We start from the raw sequence: 16383 nt of genomic DNA, 5'->3' as shown, positions 1-16383 counted from the left end.
AAGTTAGGCAAGCCTATGGGGACCTTCCCCATAGGCTAACATTGACTTCGGTAGCTTTTAGATGGCGAACTAGGGGGTCGAAGTTTTTTTTTAAGAGACAGTACTTCGATTATCGAATGGTCGAATAGTCGAACCATTTTTACTACGATTCGAAGTCGTAGTCGAAGGTCGAAGTAGCCCAAAAAAAACGTCGAAATTCAAAGTTTTTTTTACTTCGAATCCTTCACTCGAAGTTAGTGAATCGGCCCCTTAGAGTCGGCAAAGTGTGGAAATTCGCTGCAAATCCAGCCCTGGAGAATAAATCTGCCCATCCCTATAGATAAATGATTATTATGAATAAAGTTTGCAAGTAGCCCTTATATATTAAACCCATATAATTGTTTGTCTTTTATATAAGTTGATTCACTTTTTGTCTTCTGGATGGAAAGTGTCATATATGTCGTTCAAAGTTACAGAGGTGCTCAGCTGCTGTGAACCTCTTTAACTGTTTTAGGGCATCTGTGCATGCACTGTACATTGAGCAAATTCTAAAGTGGCAGAGACAGAACACATAGAAGTCTCAATAAAGTGACAATGTCAGATATTCTGCATGTGCCAAAATGTGCATCATCTCTGTTAAGAGGAATAACGTGATTCAAACAAAATACAATTTGGAAAGCGCACACCTAAAGAGAAATGCTGAGGTGCTAATACGTGAGGGGGCCGCCCAAAAGAAGCCTCCTAACATTTACAACCCCAAAAAAATATAAGGATTGCACACTCAGTCTTGAATAAAGATACAAAATTTTTTTTATTAAACACTTACATAATAGCAGGTCACCCTACGCGTTTCGACCACCTAGGTGGTCTTCATCAGGGGCCAAATATTATACAAATACAAAAGGTATAGAAAGGCAGAATGATTGTAAACAGTTGACAGTTTAAATACCTTAGAGAACTAGCTTCTTTTCCACAAACACGTTTATTTTGGCGTGTGACGTTATTTCCGCCTGGTGTAGGCTGATGACAAGAAGTATGCGTCTCAATTACCCGGTGCGTTCCATCCTGATTCGGCGCATGCGCACAACATTCCCCATTGTACAAAAGCACTGACATCTATCAAACATCAACATAAGGGGAATGGAACGTTACCTATGCCGAAAATTGCCTGAGAGACTCGCTTCCTATGTCTAATTTCTTTTATATTCCTCTTAAATCTTTTATATCTTAGAACAATGTCAATGTGCTGACATGTCTTATGTATAATTCACCCTGCTCATATTAAAGGGGGCAACTACTATAAATATACAATTCTATTGCCTAAGGACTAATAATGTGATTCAACTGGTGATTATGTACGATAAAATGAAGCTCCACTATATTCTGCAAGTGCTTATATGTCATTTGCATCCGTCCCTAATTTGCTGCAAAGTAATAATTTTTTTTTTTCATTTTCATATCCCCCTATCCATTATTTTGCTAATAATTAGCCTGGCCATGCACAGGCTGACCAATTACCCGTTAAGCCTGAATTTGTTTTGTATGCATTGCATATTGTGAGTTGGTCACAGTTGGTCACTAGGCAGCAGCCCAGAGAACTACAATAAGGTTTTGCTATCTGCAAAAAAACATCAGCATGACCCAGGGATGCACCAAATCAATTTTTTTGAGATGTAACATGTGGAGGTTTATTTATCAGCATTCTCATTTTATTGGCTTTAGAGGTTTTTGAAACCATGACTAAATTCACCATCTTTAAAACCCTGAATGTCATGGAATTTATTAAAAGATCTGAATATAAAAAGTACAAACATTTTTTCGGAAATTTCCTAGAGAAAAAAAATCCAAAAACCTCCAAATTGATTAAAAGTGTTTCAATAAGATCAGTGCAGCTCCCATTGACTTCTTTAGGATCTAGACGACTTTTACTCGAGATTTGTGTGGGAAAAAATGTGATTGTTAGTAAAATAGGCCCCTTAATGTACATTATTATTTTGAAGAGTAGTTTTTCATTGTCTGTATCATTTTAATAAAAAAAAGGTAAGAAACCCACAATATTTACAAGCCTGTCCGACTTACTGTATTACTGACCATCAGGGGGTGAGGAAGATTATTTTGGGCAGGGGACCAGCGAGCAAGGTTCACCACTGCACAAAACATTTTTTGCCTCTTCTTCCAACACTTTGTGGATTTTTATGCCAATTTTTGTGTGATGTGTCATCTTATAATAAAAAAAAGTCAAAATGGCCAGACATAAGCCTTAATATCACCCTTTAAAAGCTTTATATACACAGATGTCAAACCAGGCCAAATATGCAATCCCCTCAGCCTCAGGCAATAGCGGCCCACTAGTTGCCAGGGGCAGCTAAAATGCCGCTCCTGGTAACTAAAAAAGCCAAAATTCCAAAAATCAGAGCTGAAAATCTGAATTTTCTTCTAGTTGTGCTCTCTGCACTAGTTTCTAGTTGAGTTTCTTCAATTGTGCTCTCTGCACTAGCAATGCGCCCCCACTACAGCACTTGGAAAAGTCAGCGCCAGGCATGAGGGGGGCAGCATCCGAAAGGCCGCCTCATGGGGTGAAAACCCCGGAAATGCCTCAGGGGATGGTTCACCTTCAGGTTAAAGGGGAACTCCACAAAAACATAACTTAAGCGCTTTTTGAAAAGTAAACACAATATCAAGCAATATACATCATTTAAAAAAATTCAGACTTTTCATGATTTTTAATGGTTTATGACAGTTCCCTAAGCCTAGCCCCCTTAGTCCTTGAGTCCTGCTTATAACTACTATGCTGAGCTGGCTAACTACTGTTACTTTGTATCAGCAGCCAGCTGCATCAGCAGGAAGCTGTTCTTAGCCTGCATCCTCTAAACCCCACAATTCCCTGCACACATGATTTCGATAAGAAACGGAACATCACAGTGCAATGCATTGTGGGTTATGTAGTTCCTGCATGCTGTCTGTAAGCTGTGGAAAAGTTGTTACAATCAGTGTTTAGTCCCTTCTTCCCTGCCAGGATTTCAAATGATGCAGAAAGAGAAGAACTGTTAACCAGAAAATCTGTCATTCGGACCTTCAGCAGGAGTGAGAAATGGGGTGTCGATGAAATTCTGCACTCACTATGTGCTCAGAATTTATTTTTAAAATCTGTCAGCTTTGCACTATTGTTTTGGATGTATGCATGTAGCTACTTTGGTCTTAATAATTGCATCGACCAGGTATAGGCATGCACTTGCAAAGCAAAAATGGCCACAGTTGTATGAATAAATTCATCCAATTGCATCCAAATCTGTTTCTTGTTCTTGGGCATTTTTCAAATTGATGCTGAGGAACCGTGTAACTTCCGTCATTATTACCACTACATCTTTAAATATGATATGAATTGTAATTTATTAACATGTTAACATAATTAATTTGTGTTCAACATTGGATTGGTACATACTTCTGTAGGTATTAGTTCTGATCTTTGGTATTTATTTAGATATAATGCAATCAAATAATTCACAGGAACTGCTGGAAAGAAATCCTGCAAATAAATATGACCTGCAAATTAGCTATAAGATGATAATGTAATTTTGACATGTAGGCAATAACAAGTATACGTGATGCAGATATTTTAACAGCAGGTGTTAGCACTTCTATGATCAGTTAAAAATGTCTTGCTCTTAGTTTGCAGCATTTTCACTTTGCTGGAATATTTCTGTCTTTTTATGTTATGCCCCAAAGTTACTAAACACATACACAATGCACTACTTTTATTCATGTACTGTAGATAATTGACAAAAGCAAGAGAGATCCATCTGAGGAAATTGAGATTCTGCTGAGATATGGACAGCATCCAAACATTATTACGTTGAAGGATGTAAGTGATTTTGTTGATATTTTGTTAAAGTGCAGTTATAGTTTATGGTCTTATTGTAACCTAAAGAACCTTCTCATATTAAGATTATTATATTTATCCATTTTATATTGTGCTTTCACAGAGATTGTTCAGCATTCACATCAATCTCTGCTGGAGTCTCTGCTTTTCACTTTCAGGAACACTAGAGTCAGTGATAGAAGACAATTAACAGGCTTATATTTTTATGGTGTGATGGAGTACCCAGAGAAAAACCATGCAGGAAGTACTTCAACTGCAAGGCTGAATAGAGTTTTGTTATTGTTTATTGTTGCAGTGTAGTGGCAGTCTGTATGTAATAAAGAGTATGTTTTGTAGGCAGTGACATCTAAATGTCATTGGTGTCTCCTCTCCTAAAGAAAGTGAAGTACAGGTATGACACCTGTTATCTAGAATGCTTGGGGTTTTCTCTTCATACAGTGATTGACGGGGAGATTTGTCGCCCGTTATCAAAATGTATGACTGTGGGAGACAAATCTCCCAAAAATGACCCTCCATTGGAAATAACTGAAGTCGCTGGAGGTAAAACCAAGCATTGATTTGTTCTTCCGAAGTTGCCCAAAGTTGCTTCAAGAGGAAACTTCAGGCGACTTTGTGATATGTGATAGGTTTTACTGCCAGCATTTCCAGTTAATTCCACATTGTAGAGGCATTTACGGGAGATTTGTCACCCGCCGTCATGCATAAATAAATTATGTGAAATGAATTGATACTGCTCTACCTGCTTTATTCAGTGAACCAACAATTCAATACCTCAGATATTTAGGGGTGCATTATATTTAAACGAGGACTTCTTAAAAAGTAATCTATGAAGACATTTTATAGTCTGAAGGCCTTAAAAAACACATTGTGTGCATTGTCCTGTAAATTTTCAAATTAAAATGAATGCAACAATAAATTAGTGTTTATTATGATTTATACAATTATTAACATTAAAATGGCCACTAGCAACAGAAAAAGTAAAATTCTTATTTTATACCCATACCTGTGAAAATTGTGTATTGAAATTCTGGAAAAAAAAAAGATAATTACACAATTATTCACATTAAAATGGCCACTAGCAACAGAAAAAGTAAAATTCTTATTTTATACCCATACCTGTGAAAATTGTGTATTGAAATTCTGGAAAAAAAAAAGATTACAGGAAAAAGCTTTGCACTTAGCCCCTATAAGCAAATGAAGACCAGCCCTTTATTCTAATAGATACGATCTATCTATAGGTCTATGATGATGGAAAATATGTCTACTTGGTGATGGAGCTAATGAAAGGTGGAGAACTCTTGGATAAAATACTTCGACAGAAATGTTTTTCAGAAAAAGAGGCTAGTGCGGTGCTTTGTGTCATAACAACAACTGTGGAATATCTACACACCCAAGGGGTATGTTCTGCTTTAAATATTTTGTTTTGAAAAAAATTCTCTTAACACGGCAGTAGCAAAAGAAAGGAAAGCACTGTACTTTATCAGCACTGTAAGTGAAAGTGTAACTATTAACCTAACTCTTGTGCCTTTGCCTAAACTCATCACATAAAAAAAGGAAAACATTAGAAAACTTTCTCAAATATTTCCTAATCAGAACAACATCAGAGCAGCCTCTTTTGTTCTCCTGACAACTTCCTTGACTACTCAGTGGTCAGAATTATGGGAAAATGACACGCAGGTGATGCTGTTGTAAAAAAACTCATTCATATTAACAGTACATGTATACCTTAATATCTTGGAATAAAAATAAAATAAGTAATGAATGTACATTGCAAAAGTGCGTAGGATAGCCCTGTCATCAATTTTACCTTTACTTATTTTAAAGGTTTACTTATTATTTAATTATAAATTATTAAAAATCATGTAAAATATAAATTTTTGTGATAATTTGGTTTTCTCATAGAACAGCTATTGAACACTAATATATAAATATATTTGGATTTGAATTAATTTTACTGTTATGTATACCTCTCCCTTGTTTTGTTTGCAAATGTATGGAATAGGATGTAGGATTATATTTATTGCTATTGCACTTTGACATTTTAACACCTTTTATCTTTTACTGTTTTTGGTACAATTATTATTCCTCGTCCAAAGGTTGTCCACCGTGATTTAAAGCCTAGTAATATTCTATATATGGATGAGTCTGGAAATCCTGAATCTATTAGAATTTGTGACTTTGGATTTGCAAAGCAGCTAAGAGCGGAAAATGGGTTATTAATGACTCCATGCTACACAGCTAATTTTGTGGCTCCAGAGGTAAGTTGTTTTTAGTAGCCGTATGTATTTTTTATTTTGTTAAATACAGTGTGCACTGAAACTCAAGAAAAGCTAATTCTAAGCTACTTAGTTTCAGTAGGTATCCAGAATACAAAGCTGTCAAGGGGGCACAATATTCTGTGTGACTTTCTCCTTGCTAAATCATATGACATTCTGATCTCCTACTTATCTCCTAGTGGGAGAGCTTAGAGAGTTCTGGAGATTCTAGTTGTCACATGAGACCAGGCAGAGACTATCTATACCAAACATTTGTTAGCAGGCTACAATCCAAAAAGCAATCATTTACAGTAGGTGCTTAGGGGCTTAGGTAAAAACAACCAATTATTGCAACTGTTTTTAAACCCTTTAAAAACATTTGAAACTGCCAGCATTTAAAACCAAACATTGCCTATTTATAAGTTGGACTTTCCCATTATCATTTGTATCTTCAATGTACAATGAACACAAATCAACAAAACCTGCCATATGCATTTAAATGTGCGCACGTAGGTAGTATTTTCTTTTCAATCTGTATTTTCTGTATATTTCTAGTAATCAATACGTAAGTTTGAAAAGTGAACTTACTTTCCTTGCCTGGTCTTTATTTATAAAGTGTCTTCAGTTCAGTTAAAACAGGGCATCTATGAATTTGTAAGTTGTTTTTTTATACAGCAAAGACTGCAGAAATGCCAACAAATCACCGTACAATCAAAGCATTACTGTTATATATAGTATAGACAAGAACTTTGGTGAAAATTGATTTTTTTAATTTCTTGACCAGAATTCACTGGTCTTTTAAACAGAACAAAACAGTGGATTATAGTGCTTATTTTAAACCATGAACAATTAGTAATTTATTAATAGTAAACACACTAGTACAAATAGGTCATGTAGAAGTCAATGGGAGCTGTCCTTTTTCATTTGTACAGTCTTTATTTGCTTCATGGTTTTAAAAGTTTTCAGGTTTTACACTTGTAATTGCACGAAAATTCTTAAAGGACCAATAACATCAAAAAAATTTTAAAAAAATTTCGAAAAAAACCCACCAAGACAAATTAAACGTTAAAATCGCAGAGCCTTTATTAAGAAATAACTTGCCTTCAGAAAAGGCAACATGAATACGATCCATTGTGCGGCACTCAATTTCTTAATAAAGACTTCGTGATTTTAACGTTTACTTTGTCTTGGTGTTGTTTTTTTTGATGTATACTAACATTTTTTTGATGTTACTGGTCCTTTAAGAAAACAAGAATTCCAAGGTTTTTAAGTCATATGACTAATAAAAACATGCTTCACTACTTTTTTGTATGCAACTCCAGTGAGGAAAATCAAGAAGAATTTTTTTTTAATTCCAACAAATCGTTCCATAAAAGTTGATAGAACATGTATGGGATCTATTATCCAGAACACTTGGGGCCTACAGATTTCCGGATAAGGGATCTTTCTGTAATTTAAACCCCCATACCTGGTCATTTAAACATTAAATAAGCAAAAGAGGATTGATGGATTCATGCAGCTTAGTTTGGATCAAATACAGGGTACTGTTTTATTATTACAGGGAAAAATAAAAACATTTAAAAATGAAAAATATTTGCATTAAATGGTCTCTGTGAGTGGTAGCTTACACATTAATAGAATCTTTCTGGATCATAGGTTTCCATAAAAGGCATCCCATACCTGTACCAATAGATTACCACACAGGCATGTTTTTTCCTATAATTAAAGTTTTCCCCCAAAGTTAAAGTGTTGTTAAAGTTACAAGGGTGTGCTGCACCTTACACATCTGTAGGCGATGCATCAAAATGACCCCAATTGCACTCCTATTTCACTGCGCCTATTGACACATGGTGCTGCGGGATCTCTTGAGCTACCACCTGGTCCAAAAGTTGACAGTAGCTCCAGGGTTCCCCTGAATTAATAGGTGCAACTGAGCTGCATTTGGAGGAGGTGGCTCGAAGTGTAATTATATGTGCAACTATAAATGCAAAGAGAGAATTTTGACACAAGTGCCTTTCATCAATGTGGTTTTATGCACAATTGACTGCAATTAAATTGTGCAAATGCAATGCTTCATGCAGTTGTAGATGACCCCTACTATCTGCTTTTGATTTTAAGGCAAATACATCAAATTGTAACTGCAGATACTTTGTTATTGAGCAAGTAATGTTGCTACCAGTAACTGTAAGTCTCCCATCACATGATTGGGTAGGTCTTCACTGTAAGATGGAGATATCATACCAAGGGTCATATTTATCAAGGGTCGAATTTCAAAATTGAAAAAAATGGATCAAAAAATAGCTCAAAATTCGAATTTTTTTCATTCGAAAATTCACCTTGACATTTGATAAATCGGCCCAAAGTGTTGTGATAAACTAATGCAGACTTGCAGACATTTTTGAACAGTTTCTCACAGAAATGGCAAGGTACAGCAATGGAACACTGAAAGCCTGATCTTTTACACAAAATAAAACAAACATTTCTCCAGTGCATCCTTTCTTATCCTCACACACCCTGTGTACCCTCTCTAGAAGCCTCCAGTGCCACTGTCATGTGGAATTGCCCTAGCAGATTGCAATTAGCCATTGAGGGGTCCACATCGCTTTATAAAACTTCCCCTTCTTCTCTGTCAAGTGCACAAGCTTCTTTCTAGCTGTCTTATACAGCTCCTCTGGGCTGCCAGCCTGCCACTAACCTAGTCCCACACACTCCAGTTCCCTAACTGGCACACAATCGCCCAAGGGCTTGACCCTAATCTCTCACTCCTTGTTAGGACATAGGCTCTGTACGGACTAGCACAGCTACCCCTCACTTTAACCTGGTACTGAACCTAACTCGTCTGGCTGTACAGTCTGTCTTGCCATCAGGTGTCTTCAGGCCAAAGAGGCACTTACTTAAGTATAGGATCCATCATCTGGAAACCTGCTATCCAGAAAGCTCTGCATTTTGGGAAGGCCATCTTACATAGACTCCATTTTAACCAAATAATTTTGTTTGTTTAAAAATTATTTCCTTTTTCTATGTAATAACGAAAAAACACCTTATACTTGTTACTAACTAACTAAACAATCCTACTTGGCTTATTAAATGTTTAAATGCAATATTTAAATGATTTTTTAGTTGACTTAAGGTATGAGATCAAAATTATGGAAAAATTCTTTAATCGGAAAACCACAGATCCCGAGAATTCTGGATAATAGGTCCCATACCTGTACAGGCTTTTGTTGGGGAATTCCCCTACAGACTAACCATAAGGGAATGGAATATTGCCTATACTATTTACAATTCAAATAAAATATATTTCACCTCCTTATAACCATGTTAAGTTGGATCCTTGACATTGTTTATTTGCTTGCTATACCTTCCACTGTATCTGTATACTAATGCATTGTTCATGTTGAGATTATTTATTTTATTGTTTACATAAAAAAAATAAAAGGTTTGGTTATTTTCCTTTATGACAGGTCCTAAAGCGCCAAGGCTATGATGCTGCTTGTGATATATGGAGCTTAGGTATTCTTCTCTATACCATGCTAGCAGGGTATGTACTGTATATTAGAAATAAGAACAATAATGTAGCAATGTGGGCAGTGTGCAGGGGAGTATGTGCTGGATAGTAAAAGGGTAATAGACAATAGTGGGCAATTAATTATGTAATTGTTAAAATAAAATGTAAAGCAATTTTTTAACTTTTTTTAGTTCCTCTGCCTCTCCATAATTTATCCCATTTTACTAATTTACATTTAAACATTAAATAAACCCAGTAGGATTATTTTGTTTTCAATATCAATCAACATTTTTTAATGATCATCATTTAATTGCTTGCTTAAAATGTGGGAGATGGTTCCTGAGTAGTTGACGGGTTAGGGCAGACGATAAATGATGTAATTGTGGCAATAAAAATAGTGAAAATAGTTTCACTGCCTCTCCAAAATGAATGCTGGCTTACTAATATTGGCTTTAAGCATTAAATAAATCCACTAGGATTATTTTGCTTCCAACTTTAATAATTTTTCATAATAATTATTATAAAATGATCATCAATCAATTACTTGTTTAAAATGTGGGACATGGCCTTTCTCTGTTTTCAAGCTTTCTGGTTAATGTTAATGGGATTCCAGATAATGCATTCTATACCTGGTTTACAAAAAGAAAATAATGAAAGCAAAAGCAGGGGAATTTTGCCAATGTATTAAATATTCAGTATGTAAGACTATCATATCTGCTACTTCATAAACAGAAATATCCTTCCATTCATGAAAGCTTTCTCGTACATGCATTGGCCTACATAGTGTACTAAAGTCTCTAGGAAGCTATATATCTTTAGAGATTATTATTAGTTATTCCAATGAGCACTGAAAAAAATGGCACCTTCAGTAGGATGATTTTGGAACGCATAGTTAATTAGCAAAGTGTTAGCTAGAGTCTCAGAAACACACTTACCTTTTGGGATGCTGTGCTGATACTGGGAAATCATGACAAGGAACTTTAATTTTCAGCATGTTATTTATTCAGATCCAAGAATGACTACTCACAGCATGTGAACCATAAGAAAATACACCTGGCTGTGTATACCAAGATACAAAGAGGAGATGGTCTGGGGAAAATGTAAATGATTGAGAAACAAGAGCAATAGTTGTTAGTTATTTTTAGACTGTACTTTCATTCTTTTCTAGTGATACGACTGGGATATAGAACGAGGGTAATTGCCATTCTCTTAATTTACTGGGTTTTTTTTTTTTTTGCTTTTCTTTCTGTAGATTCACTCCCTTTGCTAATGGACCAGAGGACACACCAGAGGAAATTCTTGCAAGGATAGGCAGTGGAAAATATGATCTTACAGGAGGAAACTGGGATTCAATATCTGATGCAGCAAAGGTATGCTTATTGTAATCATTATTCAAACAAAAATAAATAATGCATATATACTGACTACAAATAAACTTCTTTGGGTGTTTAGTATGGGGAAGGGTGCACTTTGCATGCAGCTCTACACGTTGTATATGACATTATTTTATACTAAAATAATATTCAAAGTAGATTTTTATATCTTGATGTATGATGTAGACCTTGATTTCTGAGAAAATGTGGGCTTGTGGATTCATTAGAAGCTAGTTTTTGTAACTATCTCTGTTGCCCGATTGTTGGTGTCAATGAGAATACAGTTTCATTTCTAAATGGGAAACCTGAGAACAATACAGAAGAAATGTTAAACTATTACAAAGCCACAAAATCTAAAATGAATACCAGCTGTAAACTGGATACCACTGTGTGCTGCTTGCTAAGAGTTCATTGTAAGGTAAACATTTACTTTTGTAAATACTCTGCGGCAAATGGTACTGACAGTTTTTGAAGCATTGTGGAAAAGAAGAAAGAAGTTTTCCTGAAAAGATATGCAACATCTTTATCTATATTTCTGTGTTTCCATAACCTTTTCAGGCATAGAATTACATTAGTTTGAAGCAGAATATAATTAATTCTACCGGTGACAATGAAATCTCCTTAAAGAGATACCGACATGTCTTTGAATGCTATTTATAATTTTTCCATAAAAGTATTTGCCTGATGCTTTTACATTACCTTTCTTACCCCCATGGTATTCTATGAGGAGGCTGCCATATTTGTGCAGCAGTAGTCTGTTAGTATTAGAAACTCTAACTGTTAAGAAGGGACAGTCAGGTTGGCAAAGCAGTCAGGTTTAGGAACTTTAAGTGACAATTACTTAAAAGCAGAACTATCAGTGAAAAACAATCAACATGACCTATATATAACTTTTAATGTAGATTCATTTGAAAAGAAACATTTTAGTGTCAATATCACTTTAAGTATGTTCACTAATTATTATTATTGTGTTTTCTTGACATAGCTATAAGTGAAAAGATACACTCTACATCTATTATATTTATCTATATCAGTACACACATAGATGTATATACATGCAGACATTCATGTAAACTTTGTGCTGGAATTAAGATGGAACCATTATAAACATTTTGCAAGATACCTGTACATAGGATTTTGATTACTATGATGACAGTTCTAAGTGACTGCTTAATTCACTACATGGTTGGGTAATTGGTTATGTATTACTTATTTACTATGCTTAAAAAAGATTTTATTTTTGCTTTAGGACGTAGTTGCTAAAATGCTTCATGTTGATCCACATCAACGTCTGACAGCCACTCAGGTGCTACACCATCCTTGGATAGTGAACAGAGAATATCTCTCACAGAATCAACTCAATCGACATGATTACAGATTAGTCAAAGTAAGTACTAACATGTATGCCTACCAGTTACAAGCTCTAATTGAGTTTGCCTTAATTTACAGTAATTTAAGGTACAGTATGTATCCACTGGAGAAGTGCTGAAGATCAAGGTACAAATCAAGTGCCATTTCTGTTGTTTTCAGGACACTGTAGTCTATTTGTTCTTTTTCTACAGTTTAAAAGGTGGCAATGTGGCTCTGTGATGCATAAACTGAAAATTATAAAGATTTTATTGTTTATTGCTTGTGTGTTTTCTCTTTCCACAACAGCAAGAATGAGTAAGACATATACCATGGTATGATCTGGAGTAGGGGTCCCCAAACAAAGTTTAGTTATCACTCACCTCTTAGGAAGTGGCCCAGGTGCACCACCCTGAGTCCTCAACACGAGGAGTGGACAGGCAGAAAATTTCAATGGGGCAGGCACTCAGATTAAAGACAATCTTCCACCAAGTTGTTCAAACAAAGTAGAAAAGGTTTATTGTGTCCACAGCCAGATTGCCTTTATTCTGAGTGCTTGCCCCATTGAAATTTTAAGACATATACCACCCATATTTGGAGCTGGCTAAAGAAGAATGCAGTACCTATATATTGAAATTACATTCCTATACTATACAACTAATCGAGTGATTTGTAGATGTAATTGTTACTGAAAGCAGTATTAGTCTGTGCCTTGCTATTCTTTTCACTACTTGTCTACCTACAGAAACAACATTTCAAGAATAACCCAATATCTAGGATTACTGTTAGATTTAAACAATGTGTAATACATTCATGCAATATCCATAGAATATTTAAACTTGAAACTACAGAGGTATATAATTTAGTTTTCATTTGAAATTTTCTGTTTTTCAAGCTGCCATGGAAGCTACATTATATATCAAACTAAAGGGCATGTATACTAACAGTGGAAATTTCTGGAGATGCTGGAGAGCAACCAATCAGATCTTTTGTTTTCTAACTTATAGTTCACTGTTTAAATCTCTAGACATCTCTCCAGATATTTATCTTCAATGTTAGTAAACATGCCTCCAAAAACTTAAAAGTACAGAGGAATGCAATTGTTTTAATTTGGAATTTTCTGGTTTTTAGGCTGCCATGGAAGCTACATATTTTGCTTTGAACCATAGACCTTTAGCACCAAAGCTGGAATCAGTGAACTCATCAACCCTAGCCAAGCGAAGAGGCATGAACAGAGTTACTTCCACTCGGCTATAGTTGTATCAGACGATTGCTACTCCATTGCAGCTCCAGGGCTGGGTTATACACATGCATTGTATTTCTGCCAGATAACTGATCATACAATATTTGTAATATAAACATAGTAAAAGATAACTGTGAATATGCCTATTTACAACTGTAATTGTATATACTGTTATATAAATGTGACATGAAAAAAAATTAAAGGAATTCTTAGACACTGTGTAGACCAGACTAAATTTCAGTGCTGTGGAACTCAGGCAGGCTGTATTCATCAGGGGGATGCAGGTCTCTGCACACTATTTTGGAGCTCAGAGAACTGAGGAAGGTAGGGTACATATTTTGCCTCAGAATAAATGGAAATGCCATTTCCCATAGACTCTATTTTAAGCAAATTAGTTTTTATATATAATATAATATATAACTTTCCTTTAAATGTGTGTTCACCTTTAAATCAACTTTTAGTATGACATAGAGAGTGATATTTTGAGACAATTTGCAATTGGTGATCATTTATTATTATTTGTGGTTTTTGAGTCATTGAGATTTTTTCCAGTGGCTCTCCAGTTTGCAGTTTCAGCAATCTGTTTGCTAGGGTACAAATGACCCTAGCAACCATGCATTGATATGGATAAGAGACTGGAATATGAATAGGAGAAGACCTGAATAGAAAGATGAGTAATAAAAAGTAACAATAAGGGGCCCATTCACTACGCTCGAGTGAAGGATTCGAATGAAAAATACTTCGAATTTCGAAGTATTTTTTTGGGTACTTCGACCATCGAATGGGCTACTTCGACCTTCGACTACGACCTTCGACTTCGATTCGAACGTTTCGAACGAAAAATCGTTCGACTATTCGACCATTCGATAGTCGAAGTACTTTCCCTTTAAAAAAAACTTCGACCCCCTACTTCGGCAGATAAAACCTACCGAAGTCGAAGGATTTAGCGCTAAACGTTCGTTCGATCGATCGAAGGATTTTCCTTCGATCGTTGGATTAAAATCCTTCGAATCGTTCGATTCGAAGGATTTAATCGTTCGATCGAACGAAAAATCCTTCGAACGATCGAACGAACGTTTAGCGCTAAATCCTTCGACTTCGATATTCGAAGTCGAAGGATTTCAATTCGAGGGTCGAATTTCGAAGTATTTTTTACTTCGAAATTCGACCCTTAGTGAATCTGCCCCTAAATGTGTAGCCTTACAGAGCATTTGTTTTTAGATGGGGTCGGTGACTCCAATCTGAAAGCTTGAAAGAGTCAGAAGAAAAAGGCAAATAATGCAAAAACTATAAATAATAAAGACCAACTGATAAGTTGCTTAGAAATGGCCATTCTAGAGAATAAGAGTTACCTTAAAGGTGAACTACCCCTTTAAACCCATCAGAATTCTTGTTAGTATCCTGGCATACGATGGAAGACTGTATTTGGAGTTTGTTTAATTTGTATAATAATCTATAACAAATAAAAAAACAAATACAAAAAGTATTGTAGAAGTGATACCTATATTGGCTTACAATAAAAATACATTGCAAGCTTTCAGAGTTACTAGGCCCCTTCGTCAGGCAAAATACAAATGAAAGCTAGAAAGGCACAGCATATATACTGTTAGATCAGTGAAAGGTATTCATGGGCAATAAATTAGGACGTTACAGATAGATAGAGATCAAATGTAGAGATAATACAATGAATTAGGGTGGGTTGTAAATAGTCCAGGAGTCTGGATTCAGTCAGGGAACATAATATACAAATAGCTAGACATATATGAAATAAATAGGTAAGTGAGATTTTTTTTCTTAAAAAACAGTTTTTCATTATATCTGGACCCCAATAAGCAACCTAAAAAAATACGACAATTTGTTGATTTATTTCAGAAACATAATGCTAAGCCAAATACAAAAGCAAAACACAGCATTAACATATTCTTCAGGCATGTTACGGTTCCTTCCAGCAGGTGGGCAGCATAGGGAAAGACATCACAGAGGAAGAGGTAAAGGAATATGACACTAACAATATCTCACTACAGCTAATCTTTCTGTTTCCTTATTGCCCTCCTTTGTACAAAAATTAATATTACTTTATAAGAAGGTGATTCCTCAAATTTTTCCATACATAGAATTGCATTTTGGCCGGGAAAAATAATACTTATGCCAATATTATTAATTGGTAAGAAAGACAACATTTTTCTTAAGGCTGGTATCCAGAAATTTCCATTTCCAGTACCAAATTCAAAGGTTAGTAGTCAGGCCAAAGGTCAAAATAAGAAATCCAAATAAATAAATAAATGAAAGACAAATATATTTGTTAAAGAAAATAAATTCTGGGAAGGAAACAAAGTATAACTCCTAAAATTTCAGTTTAAGCTATTTTTTTAGCATTGTGTTGGTAAGGTAGCTTAGTATTTTTATTCATGTTATGATAATTAAACTTTATATAAATGCTGACATATTTATACAGCATTTTACAGCAAGCTTTATACAATTCAAACATTGTACTTTATATCCTAATTCAGTTAAATTCCTGTGATTAACATGTATACACGGTGAAAAATATATTTTTAATGTGCTATTAGGACACTTAGCTAAAATGTTTCTTTGTCTTTTTATTTGTATAAATTATTTGAATAGTTAATTTTATTTGTATAAATCTTCATAAAACGAACATGTTTTTACATTTTTTACATCAGTGTAAATTGCCCATGAAAGCCATTATAGCTATGTAATTGTTTATGAATCCAGAATGATATGGGTTAATGTAAAAAAAGTGGGCCAGTCAATGCTGTCTGCTGACAAATAGCAAA

The 16383-nt window shown here is 35.1% G+C and overlaps 1 protein-coding gene across 1 annotated transcript in view; it reads left to right on the top strand.

Moving 5' to 3' along the window:
• The window catches only part of LOC108717877 (ribosomal protein S6 kinase alpha-2), a 134826-nt gene extending 120833 nt beyond the window's left edge, over window positions 1-13993 (top strand). The window contains exons 15-21 of the mRNA XM_018265295.2: window positions 3752-3841; window positions 5098-5256; window positions 5956-6117; window positions 9579-9655; window positions 10875-10992; window positions 12245-12382; window positions 13474-13993. Coding sequence (XP_018120784.1) covers window positions 3752-3841; window positions 5098-5256; window positions 5956-6117; window positions 9579-9655; window positions 10875-10992; window positions 12245-12382; window positions 13474-13599 — 870 coding nt within the window. The 3' untranslated portion in view covers window positions 13600-13993. The remainder of the gene's footprint in view (window positions 1-3751; window positions 3842-5097; window positions 5257-5955; window positions 6118-9578; window positions 9656-10874; window positions 10993-12244; window positions 12383-13473) is intronic.
• The last annotated feature ends 2390 nt before the right edge of the window (window positions 13994-16383 follow it).

The sequence above is a fragment of the Xenopus laevis genome, chromosome 5S (genome assembly GCF_017654675.1).
Source record: "Xenopus laevis strain J_2021 chromosome 5S, Xenopus_laevis_v10.1, whole genome shotgun sequence".
NCBI lineage: Eukaryota > Metazoa > Chordata > Amphibia > Anura > Pipidae > Xenopus > Xenopus laevis.
Note: the sequence above shows the minus strand (reverse complement) of the source record. Positions and strands in the feature narration are given on the sequence as shown.